The sequence below is a fragment of the Talpa occidentalis genome, unplaced genomic scaffold, assembly GCF_014898055.3.
Source record: "Talpa occidentalis isolate TD23 unplaced genomic scaffold, MPIMG_talOcc4v2.1 talOcc4.15, whole genome shotgun sequence".
NCBI lineage: Eukaryota > Metazoa > Chordata > Mammalia > Eulipotyphla > Talpidae > Talpa > Talpa occidentalis.
Window position 1 is genome coordinate 15117085 of NW_023601543.1, and position 12374 is coordinate 15129458.

At 54.6% G+C, this 12374-nt stretch overlaps 1 protein-coding gene across 1 annotated transcript; it reads left to right on the top strand.

Moving 5' to 3' along the window:
• The first annotated feature begins 2926 nt into the window (after nt 1-2926).
• APLN (apelin) lies at nt 2927-11636 on the top strand. Its single transcript, XM_037512895.2, has 3 exons — nt 2927-2993; nt 8364-8535; nt 9231-11636. Exons 1-2 carry the CDS (start codon nt 2927-2929, stop codon nt 8528-8530), a joined length of 234 nt encoding a protein of 77 aa, XP_037368792.1. The 3' UTR covers nt 8531-8535; nt 9231-11636.
• Nucleotides 11637-12374: the final 738 nt, after the last annotated feature.

A 12374-nucleotide genomic window follows, 5' to 3' on the forward strand; every position in this document is an offset into this window, starting at 1 on the left:
GTAACTGCTGGTGGAAGCTCAGCCACAGCTATTATGAAGAGGGCAAAGTCACCATGGACCAGAGTGGCCAGTGAAAGGAATAACTGGACTGAAAAAATGGAAGTAATTTGGTTAAGTGAAGAGAAAGGTTAGATTACAACATTTTCCCTAGCGTCCGACTCTGTCTTGTTTTGAACACACACCTTTTTGCTGAGTGTTGCTTTGCCTTTGGTTTGCTTTTAAAAAAAAAAAAAAAGATTTATTTATGCATATAAGAACTGGGGCACAGGCCAGAGGCGCAGGGGGTGAGAGGATTCAACAGCGACAGAGTGGGGAGCAAAACAGACAGACTGACTGAAATACACTGCTGAGGGGAGCAGCGGGCAAGTCAGGAGAGGTCTGCTGCGCCATGTGGTAGCTCCCTGCCTGATAGGGGATCTAACTAGTGCTGGCAGTAGCTTAATAGCGCAGCCTTTAACCCCTGCACCCTGGTTTGCTTTTGTGCCCCCTTCCCCCACCCCTGCCCCGATTATGTACATTTTGATAGACCAGGTTAGGTGAGAAAAGGGGAATATTGAAAAAGGAAGAATGTGAGGCGTTCCAACCTAGTGCTGTCCAATAGAACTTCTACAATTGGAAGGTTCTAGTTTGTGCTGTCCTATACGATACCCACTAGCCACATGTGGCTATTGAGCAATTGAAATATGGTCAGTGTCACTGAGCAAATCAATTTTTCATTTTGAATGTTAAGTATCTGTCATATTGGAAAGCACAGCTCTAACCACTTAGCAAACAGATCACATGCAGCCTCGTAAAGGTACAATTAGATACGAATGCTTTCATTAACCTAGTTATGGGGGAAGCCTTCATTTGGGGGTGTATGGGGTTGCTCAATCAGGAGTTGGAGCATCGTAGTACGGAAAAACATCCCTGCCTGGATTTATTCACTATTTGCTCGAAGCCTGCAGGTACATTATCTCATTTAATCCAGTAACAACCCTGAGAACAGAGACAGGCATTCCTATGAGACCCAGTAAACAGAGGTCCTACAGCAGATAAAGGTGTTTTTCCTCCCTATTGGAAGACTTTCCAGGGGGACAGTGCAGGGAAATGATCATGCCACTAATACCCACATTCACCTTGTATGTCTCTGCCTTTTTCCTACTGGACTGTGGTTAATGGGGCAGAGATTATTAACAAGAATCCTATTTTATTCTCTTCCCGCTACCTTAATTTAAGGAACAGAAATATTTTTGAAAAGTTCATTTGGATACTCAAGATTATGCTTTAAGCACCAATTCCCAGTTAGGTCTGCAGATGAAGTTGTGAACACAGCTGACTCTTTGAATGTGGATCTGACAATGACAGTGGAGAGAGCCTGATAAAGAAATTGAGTATACACTGGATTGTTTTAACATTTTAAACATATTGTGGTCTCACATCCACACTGAGCAGTGTCACTTTTTTGTGTAAATTTGGACTTGTACTTCGACACTGGCTGGCTGAAATGTAGAAACACCTTTCAATTTAGTCTTTTAACATGTGTTGAGTGCCACCTATGTGCAGAGTCCGATATTGGGGACTTTGGAGAGCTCCAAAAGAATGAGGAGACAGGGTCCTATCTTAGGGGATTTCTTGCTGGGTGAAAGAGGCCGTCCCTTGCCTTTGAAGCTCCCGGTCTACAGGCGAACCTACTAATGTGGGAGGGCAAACAACTTCAGGACTCACTTATAAAGGGGAATCCCGAATGCAGCCTAGACTGTTGGGAGTTGGGTAAATCGCACCCCTCTCCCGATGATGGGGAACTTTCAGAAGGGGTAGCTTCGGGAAACAAAATAGGGGGCAATGCAGGTGCTGTCGTCCTATGTCCCAACAGTCAGGAGAAATTGCCTGTTGGATTATGCCATCCTAGGAAGTCTTCTGGATGAGGTGGGATTTGAAGTGCTGCTGCAAGAATGAAGAGCTTAAAGGCAGGATGGGGTGGGGTGGGGGCTTTTCAGGTGGAGGGTGCATCCTGGAGGGTGGCAGGAGAAATAGGGGTCCTGGGCAAATAAGCTGCCTTGGATACCAACCTAGGCAGCCACCCCAATTCAAACCCAGTTGAAGATGCAGAGGAGAGAGGCTGGTCAGTGGGTGTGTGCACGCGCGCGAGGGGTGGGGGGTGGCAGTGGGGGTTGACCAAGCCCCTGCTGCTGCAGAGACAAAGGGAAGGACCCGGTGGAGGTGAGTGGGGTGAGTAGGCCAGTCTTCCCCTAAGAGTCCAGGGTTTTTGACAGCTGTTAAGGAAGCCAGGTCAGAAAGGGTTAAGTGTGCCCCTCCACCACCCCAAATGCTTCCTGTGTTTGAAATCCTTCAGGTCTCAAAATCCCTCTGGCCCGGCGGGTATTGTCCCGGGGAGAGGTTGTGAGCTGTCAGAGCCGCCCTGCAGCCTTTGTTGTGGGGCCACCTCGAGGTTCCCTCTCCCGCTCTGGCTGGGGCGGCCGAGTGCGTGCCGGGAGGGGGGCGGTGCGGGAGGCTCGCTCCCTCTCCCTCTTCCTGGCCCCCCCTCCAGCCCTCCGATGACCACATGACCAAGTGGGCCCGCGGCCAGGCCGCACGCTACAAAATGCAGCCCCTGGAGTGAGCGGGGAGCATTCCCGCTGGCAGCCCGCGCCAACGGCAGTTGGAGCCGCGACCGCGCAGGCAGCCGCCGGGAAAGAGCTCGCCACCGCCCCCGGAGCCGCCGAGCCGAGCTGGGCGGCGCTGCCCGCGATCGGGCGCAGAGCGAGGCGGCCGGAGCCAGGAGGCGGCGGCCGGCAGCCGCACACCCGGGCGCGCCTCTCGCCGCCCCCAGCCGCGCGACTCCGCGCCCGCACGCCGAGCCGCGCTCGCGCCCTCCTTGCCTCCGGGCGCCGGGCCTCCCGCCCTCCCGCCCCCTGGCCCGGGCCGCGGCGGCCGGGGCGGCAGCATGGATCTGCGGCTCTGCGTGCGGGCGCTCCTGCTGCTCTGGCTCTCCCTGACCGCGGTGTGTGGAGGTGAGTGCGCGCCCTCCCGCTCGCCGCGCTCCCCTCGCCGCTGCCCTTCCCTCCGCCCCCGGGCGCCGGCGCGAGCCGAGCAGGAGCAGCCACGTGCCCGGAGGCTGAATGACAGGGCGGCCCGGGGCCCGCTTCCTGCGCGGGGCATCTCCCGCCAGGTGCCTGACCCTGCGGGCCGCTCCTCGCAGCCCGAGGCGCTCGGGGTCGCAGGCGTGCGCCCCGCATCCCCCGAGGTGGAAGGGGACGTGTCCCACTCCCCTCGTGGGTCCACGGAGGAATCTGTCTGGAGCCCAGTGGGCTGCAGGCGTGTGGAAAGTTTTCTGGCTCCCAGAGTTTAGAGGCCGCCAGGCCGGTTCAGGGGCGCGGGCCACCGGGGAAGATGTGCCAAGAAGGAGACGTGACACTTGTTGCATAGACAGCAGCGCATGGCGGAGGCGGGGTGGCGGCGGCTGGAGCCCAGCTGTTGCTACTTGGGCCTGGGTGTGAGCAGGGGCAGACTGGCCTGCCCCGGGTCAAGCTGGTCTTCTCACTCCAAGGTCCTGTCTGCTCTGCTGTCGGTTCCCCCCAGGAAGCTCTCCTCCTTCCCACCCCAGGGACTTGGTTCTTCGATATCCTGGCCCCATGCACAGGCATACTTCACCTTAGCTCCCCTGTCTGCAGGCACCGAACCAGGAAACAGCATCCCACCAGAGACCTTCCTGAAGCTGGGGGAGGGGGGAGCCCTTTTTCCTGGCTTTGCACCACATACCCTCTACCTGGCAATACCTGGCACTAGTTCTCCCTTGCCCTCCCCAAGGCAGGTCTCCACTCAGCCCCAGCAGCTGCAGCCCCAGCTGCCCTGCGTCTGTGGGGCAGTGTCTCCTGGGGTGGCCAGCCCCCACCTCCAACCGCTGCAGTCCTGTGATCTGGCTGTCACTGCTGCCTGCCGGGCACCACAGAAGGGGAAGGCCCACACCAGGTGGAACAATGCCCGTGCCAGGCTGAAGTCACAGGGAAGTGGGAGCAGAGGGAAGGAGAGGGCAAGGCAGCAAGTTTCCTAGAGGAAGGGCACGGGATCCTACTTGGTTCTAGACCCTCCAGAATAGGACCATGGTGGGCAACCCAGTGGCATCCGAGGGCCCGGACCAGACTCTACCCCCCTCTCTTGGTAGGTCAGCTCTTTTCTCTGCCCTCTGTCCTGCTTCTCAGCCAGGCATTCAGTTGGTTCCCATACACCTGCCTCAGGTAGCCATCCAGTGGTCTTTCGGGGCCCGAGCACTGGGTCAGCCACCTCCGGGGAAAGAAGAGAGCAGGCTTTTCCTCGGAAGCTCCTGCCAGGCAGGCAAAGGTGGGGAGTGAGCAAGGGATATGAATGAAACCAACACATGGGCCTGCCGTCCAGGTGAAGCGAGGTTGACAAGACATCCAGGGGTACCCCACTGGCACATACTCCAATGTAGTGCATTCAGGGAAGAAAGGGTGGGTGAAGAAAGGTATTCCAGAGGAAACTGGGGCTTCCTGTCTGCACAGTTGGTGCTCCCCCAGAAGCTAGGGGAGACCCTTGGCCAACGGACCCCCACCTGAATCCTTTTGGGGATCCAACTGTTGGAGCAGTACTTGTAAGGGGGAGAGCTGGTTCTGAGGGGGAGGGAACACTGGCCCAGATCCAGTCATGTCTCGCTTGAATTCTCCCTCCATTCGGCCATCTGTCTTCACACCCTGATTTAGGTAATTTTGTTGCCCTCACATTTTGCTTGAGTCTAGCACTGGAAACTTCCAAGGTTCCTACTGCCTTCTGTACCCTATGACCTCACACAGGGCAGAGGGTCCAGGTATACTTATCCTGCTCCTTCCGCTCCTGGCCTAGGTCAGAAACAGGACCCCAGAACCTCCTACCCTTACCTAACTTGCATGCTCTCCCCAGCCGGAGCCTCCAGTCAAAGTCCCAGGCCTGAACACCATAATTCCTCTACATACACTCTGTCCTGACTTGGAATGTCGCCCCCACCACCACCAACAAGCAGGCACGCACGCAGGCACACATGCACACACTCCTCCACTGCCTCTTGACCTGGGATACACTTTGCTCTTCTGAGTGTGAGAGCTGCTGGGCCAGGGCCAAGTATCCTTTGGTCTTTGAGCATCTCTTTCTCTCCTTTCCTGCCCCCTTGCTCCTCTTTCTCTAGCTCCCCAACCTCAATGCCAAGTCAGAAGTCAGCAACCACAGCGCCAGTGTGAGGTCAGCCTACTGTACCCCCCCCCCCAGCTCAGGGCGGGGCCGCTCCACTCCATCCCCACCTCCTCCAGACTAAGCACCCATGTAACCGGAGTCAGGCCTCTCAGCGGCCAAGGACTGAAGTGCAGGGCACGGCTGCCAGAGCATGGTGTGTCCAAGGGCAGCAAAGCTGGCAGAGGAAGACAGCTCAGGGCACTGGGATGGGGGCTGGGCAGAGAAAAGAAGGCTCCCGCATCCCCGAGACACATGTAGCACCTGGAGCAGTGGAGGGGACATAGCCGGTGGGGTGCCCACCAGAGCACACTTGCAGGCCCCTAAGGGAACCCGAGCAGGCAGAGGAGAAGCAGGTGTGTCATTCCGGGTGAGGATGGCGCTATGGAGAGTCCCACTCACAGCTTCGTGCACTGGCCCCTTTGGAATTCACGTTGCATGAAAATCAAACCCTGTTCCACCCCCCCCCCAACTGTGGCTTTCAGGGTGGGGGGTGCCGTAGTTTCACTGCTGGTGGCACTGTGGAGAACAAAGGCTCCAGACCCTTCAGGCTTGCCATTCTTTGGGGGATGGCCCCAGCCTCCCGTTAAGTGGCGAGTGAATTGAAAGAAAATATTTAAATGCACTGGGGATGGCCCCCAGGCCCACAGGGGAACTCTTTTGTATAGCCAGTCCCTCTGCCTCCATGAGAATCAACAACCTTTAATTTGTCCCTTTGCACAGGATAAAGCCTGGGTTTCAGGTGTCAGCTTATCTTAGGGTAAGCCAGACTCAGAATCAAAAGTAGGAAACAGGTGGGTGATGGATGGGGTGCAGGGGGAATCTGCAGACTTCCGCAAAGAGGACAGTGAGCTCCCCCCCCCACCCTGCCCATGGGATGCAAGATGCCTGGGACTTGGGGTGCCTGTTCTCCAGAGCCCGACTGAGTGCTCAGTCAGCTCAGGCGGTTTGCTGCAGGCCTAGAATCTACTGTCTCCCTGACCAGAGTCTAAGCCCCATCCCTGTTCCCCATCCTGGCTCTAGGCCTCCCCCCTTATGGCCCTTCTCCCCCAGACCTCTCTTCTCGACTGCCAGCAACTCAGTCTTGGGTGCTGAGCATTTGGAGACGATCCCCTCCCTGTCCCAGCACTGGACCGCTCTTCTTCATGCCCAGTGTCCCCATGGGGCCTTAGCCAATGCCAGTGGCCCACCTCCAGCCCCTGCTCCCCCCGAAGTTAAGGCCCTAGACATGAGAACTACCTTACATTTTTAAGGTGCCAGGGGTCTTCCGGTGCCTGATCACACCTTCAGCTTAGACCTTAGCATCATTCCTATCCCCTCCTACTGGGCAGGCACAACCTTGAGGGGACCCTAAAACACAGGGCAGAGACTGAAGCAGCTGAGGTGAGGGGCTCAGTGAATAAAGGCCCTTCCTCCTTCCTAGCCTCAGTCCAGTCCCTTTGCAGATGGCACCAAGCCAGTTGCTCTATGACAGACAGAAGTGGCCTCCTTGCCCCCGTCTACACCTGCTGCCCCAAAGAGCGAATACACTTTGTATTTTAAATTTCTTCAGGTCATGGGTTTAGGGGAGGAGGCGACACACTAACTCACTCAGCCTTGAAGGGTGGCTGACAGACAACACAGGCCTACAAGGTCTGTGACTTCTGTTTCTTGAAGGAGGGCAGATGGCTAGATTGTGTGTGTGTGTGTGTGTACGTGTGTGTGTGCATGCACTGCACATGCGTGAGTCTGGGTGTGAGTATAGCAAGTTGCAGGCCTAGGGAGTCTGGGTGGGAAGGACCCTAAGGACAAACCTCGCCTGCTTTTGGCTCAAAAGGAGGATAAAAGCCTGGAAATTGTGTGCAAGCAAGGGAGGAATCACCAGAGCCAAGGAGTCAAGGGGGAAACCAGGGCAGGGGATGCCAGAGGCAGGGCGATGGGAAAGGAGGAGCCAAGGGCCAGCAGCCAATGGGCGGTTATATGGAAATTGATCTAGGGTGAGGATTCCTGGGTGGGTGCAGTCAGGGGACCAGGGAGATAGCTGAAGGCGGATCTGCTGGTGGGGGTGGGGGAGGCACTAGGATTCATGATCAGAAGCTGGGGTTCTGCGGGCCAGCCCATGCTCAGTATTGCACAAGCCCCTCGCCAGGCCGCCTCTTGACTAGCACCATCTCGGCCTGCCCTCCTGCAGCGGGCTCATCTCTGGAGGACCAGCTCGCCTTCCCAGGCTGTTCCCACACCTCTTCATTGTCACCAGAAACACGCAGCACCACTTGGGTTCCATTGCTGGGGCTTGGTCTGACACCAAAGGTTTCTACGAGTTCACATGGCGACAGCTATAGCAAGGAGCCCCTGGAGGCTTCTGCTCTCAGCTGTACAGTGAAACCCCCTCTGCCTCCCACCCCCCAACTCCGAGAGCAGAAGAGAAGTCAGCTTGGGTTGGAACAGAAGTGGCATCAGATACGGGTTGTGGGGATGATCTGGGGATGAAAGCAGGGCACCCAGTGGGGAGGTTCATCAATAACCACCCATTCCCCGCTGATGCCGAGACTTGCTGCTCCAGGTGGTGCTTTACTCAGTTGTTCACTCATTCATTCATGCAACATCTTAGGTCCTCAAAAGTGGGTCCCCTGCATCTGGAAGGGTGTGGGAATACAATGGCCTGATGAACTAGATTTGCTTTAAAATGCCTCCACAGAGAAAAAAGGACAGCAGCTAAGGTAGATGTGGCTCCATGCAGATAACTATGTGGGACAGGGGTTGCGGGTTGGGGGGTGCTCATTTCATTGAAAAATGTTTGCTATGTTTTAAGTGTATCCTTGCCAAGGTGCAATGGAGGGTTATCGCCCGCTGTGCCCTAGCCAAATGCAGGCTTAATGTCCCAAACCGCACCCCCCAGAGTTGTTCTAAACAAAGAAATGGTTTGTGCCAGCCAGAAACAGGATAGAACTGTCAAATGACAGAAAATCAGCTCCAGAAGTTGCAAGATATAAGTCGTGGGTTCCGTTTGCCCCAGGAAAGTGTAAAAATGGCAAATTGTTCCTTGGGCTGGAAGATAGATTAAAGCAGAGCAACTCTGAGGCGGGCCCCTCGTGGAGAGATGGCCCTCTCCCACCAGTCTGTGTTCTGTGGCCCCTGCCATGCGCCTCAGCCTTCCTTGCTAACAGGCCTTCTCTTCTCTGCAGGGCCTCTGCTACAACCTTGTGACCGGAAGGGGCTTCAGGAAAGCAATGTCCGCCACCTGGTGCAGCCCCGAGGGCCAAGGACTGGTCCAGGGTCCTGGCAGGGAGGTCGGAGAAAATTCCGCCGCCAGCGGCCACGCCTCTCCCATAAGGGACCCATGCCTTTCTGAAGCAGGTACTTGAGCCTCGGGTCCGGGAGGGCAGAAGGGGTGTAGGAGGGACAGCTTTGAAGCTGGGTGATCCTGCTGCTTGTCACCACTAGATACCTGGACTGAGCAGTCCCAGCACCACACAACATAGATGCTTCCAGAATACCATCCGTTACCTTCATTTTATACACGGAGGGGAGTGAGGCCCAGAGGAGGGTTTGATACTTGGGCCAATCTTCTGACTGTTCAGAAGTTGGCTGTTGGCTCCCCTTCAACCTGCTGCCTGGGGCTGGGCAGGCTGGCCCAGATGGAGGGTTCTAGAAGTCCCAGGAGGCTGGGGAAGGATCCCCCCCCCCCGGCATATGCACAGGTATCCAGTGTGATCCTCAGCAGGGGAGGGGCGACAGTAGGAGCGCCTTGGGGGTTGATGGGCCAAGGGGCCATGAATAGGCATTGTGGCTGTGGTTGCCCAGCGCTGTGAGAGGAGAGAAAAACAGTGGTGGCTGCAGAGAGGGCAAGGCCTGTGTCTGCCCCTGAGGCCCAGCCTGCAGCCTCTCCCTTATATCTGGGGCAGGGTAGCCCTTGACCTTAGGTTCAGGGTTGAGGGGGTGGGGCTGAATGCTGACCCTGACCCATGTGGTCCCATGAATCTTCTCCTGACCTGTGTGGTCCCTTTAACCTAGGCTATACCAATGACTCCTGGTAATTTTTGTCTCTTTAGGACTGAAGGGGCCCCCAAGTGCCTACCAACCCCACAATTCTCTCTGCTCCGTTGATTGATCTGCTTCTCCGGAGCCCTCACGACCATTCGCCGCTCTTCTCCACCTGTCCCAGCTGCTGACCGTCTGCACTGTGCTCACCCACCAGCTTCTCTGAATGGCCACCCTGCCCCTAGCTGGAATGATTCCCTTTGCCCCATAAGGATCCATTGAGCCCCTCATCCTGGCCCTTCCTCGACTGACTTTGGAGACCCAGCACTGGAAGGCCGACACTCTCCTCTCCAACCCTCCCTGTACCCTAATCCCTGCCCTCCCATCTAACCCCTTCCTTCCTGGGCTATCCCTGGGCTGGGTGCAACCCTGGGAAGCTCCCTTCTTGGTGGCCTCCTGTATTTGACAGATTTCCCTGTCAGTTCCTTCAGAAGGAACTATAGCAACAGGCCGGGAGAGACTCTAGTTAGCCAGGTTGGGGCATCGGGATGCAGACTGGGTGCCTTGGTGGGGGGGTATTGGAATGGGGGATTGGCATGCTGAGGGAGGAGGGGCGAAGCATTAGAAAAGAGGAGGAAAAGCTGCTGTAGCCTCTTTGTCCCCTCATCCCCTGGTGTTTGGCCCAGTTGAGGAAAAGGAGACGCGGGCCCATGAAATATCTTGTCACTTCTCTTACCTCACTATGTCTCCTGACACTCCCCTCCCACTCAGCCCCACCCCCACCTACTTCAGGCTTCCACTCAGGAGCGGAGGGTGATGGGTCTGAGGTGACTCTATACCCTCCCAGGAGCAAAAGCCAAGCAGGGGGATTGTTTTTGCCAAGAATCACAGAACTCAGAGCCAAAAGGAACCCTGGTGCTCAAGTGGCTCCGCCTCCTCATGCAAACTCTTGCAAACACTCAGGCCGGCTGAGGGATGGTGACCCACTCAGGGTCACCTCTGAGCCAGAATGAGGACCCAGGTCCCCCAGCTTCCCCTTGATGATGTCCGCTTCCTTCTTGATGATGTCTTCCCAAAACACGTTAAGTGCCTTCTCCCGGGATTGGGACAGGAGTGGCCGGTAAGGGGGAGGCAGCCCCCATGACCTGCCCAGCGCTGGCGTGGGGACAGAGCTGCCGCCGCTCAGGTACCGAGGCTGCCGTTCCAAAGCCAACACTGATTCTCAGGAGGCTTCCCTTCGTGCTGAGTGGGTTTCCCAGTGGCCTTCCTTTGGTGGGGACGGGAAGAAGGGAAGGAGAGGGGAAGAGGGGGGAAAGGAAGGAAGAAGGAGAGATGGGAGGTCATGGAGGGCTGCGTAGGCTTCCCCCTCTGCGGCCTCCTGGAAGGAAGCAAAGGGAAGATGAACACTCACAGCCACCTATGTGTGTGTGAGGCCAGGGGTCCTCAGGGCCCCTTGATTCCCACAGTAATTCCATGTTTGCCTAGCCGCCTCTGCCCTTACTCGCTGCTGCTAATGCTGCCGCCGCTGCTGCTGCTGCTGCTGCTTTGAGGCCCTCCCTGGGGAGGCCTGCCGGGCACCCGCATCCTCAGACTAGAGGGCTGGCCAGTGTCCAGAAAGCCTCTTCTGCCACAGTTGCCCCACCAGGGACTGGGCCTTCTCCCCCCTCCTCCACACTGCATCTCCGGCTCCTCAGCCTGCCCGGCCCCATGGGAAGGGGAAGAGGGACAAAGGGGACACTGGGAAAGTCGGGAGACACAGCAGAGGAGGGCCGTTGGGGGGGGCTGTCTTATTTAAAGTGGTTGTGTATGATTCTTATACTAATTTATACAAAGATATTAAGAGTCTTTTCAATAAGCGATTGTTCCCCTCCCATAATCGTTTTCACTGTTTGTAAAGATTGTTTCTTTGTAAATATGTCTTTATAATAAAGAGTTGAAAGCTGACAATTCGCCCTTACTCTTGGAGGTCAAGACATTCAACCCTCCCCTGGGGTCCATGGTGGCCCCCAGGCCCACACTTTGCACGTGCAGGGAGCTCAGAACCTGCATCTCAAATTGGTTCCAGGTCAAATGGCCTCAAACCAATTTACCACAAACTCACAAGAGAAATCTCTTAAGTTTAACATAACATTAACATAAAATTCAGTCCACTTTTAAGTGTTTGGCCTTTTTCTAGGGTTGTCCTTCTGTTTTTGGCGGTGTCATTTAAAGAATTTTTAAACAGCAATGTATTTCAAAGCATTCTGATTCAAGGAAGGATTTCTACTCAAAACTTATTTTGTATCCTTGGTGGGTGTCTTCTGGTTTTATTGACTTTTGAACACTTTCAGGACTTTTTAGCCAGTTTGCCTTTCTTGAAAAATGTTATGTTTCCTGCAATAAATACATTTGGTAATGACTTTGTATGTATCATTTTATGTTTCACAAAGTAGAGTTGCTTGATGAATGAGATAACCTGAAAAATAAAATGCAAGGAGTTCAATACAATTCTGCCCCATCTATCTCGCTTCTTCACGCCTGTTGTCAAAATGCCAATATCTTGCAGAACAGAAAGGAACATTAGGTACATGCTAATTTGGTTAATCAACTCATTACGTGCACACAGGCATACACAATGCAGAGTAAACGCCGACAAGGAGCGCTCTAAAAGGTGCCTTCGATAAATCTTGTGGGAAATTCTACAGATTTGACAAGTGTTTAGTGCTAAAAATACACAATTTTAAAGAACGGGTTTTCAGAAAAACTTGCTCAAAAGTCATAAAACTGCTCCATAGGAGATAAAATAGAAAAACCCACCCGCTAGCATACAAAACAATCTCATTGACAAAATGTTGGTGATGATGACATAGTGATTTAAAAATACGTTGTTGGCATCACCTCATAGGAAATGTGGTGAGAAATTCCTTCTTTCAATATTATTACTTTGAATTTTAAGCAAACTGGTCATCAGAGGAACAGATTCTAGGCAAGGAGGTTTTGGGTGGGCTGGCTTTATGCTGATTGGTCTGTTATAGTCTTAATCACCCCCAAAAGCTCTGATTTCACAAGAAACTAAGGAGAAAGGGGTGTTGGCAGGGCAGGTCAACTTGATATTGTCCTGTGTGTGTGTAACCTGTCAACAGTTTACAGAGGTCTTTAAAAATTACCCACTCATTTTCTCATCCTAACAACTGAGCCAGAGACCACCAGCCCCATTTTATAAATGAGAGGCTCAG

Bases quoted from the DNA above. Each gene is read 5' to 3' on its own strand.
- APLN (XM_037512895.2), top strand. From the start codon at position 2,927: ATGGATCTGCGGCTCTGCGTGCGGGCGCTCCTGCTGCTCTGGCTCTCC. The intron at 2,994-8,363 runs GTGAGTGCGCGC...TCTTCTCTGCAG, and splicing joins CCTGACCGCGGTGTGTGGAG to GGCCTCTGCTACAACCTTGT.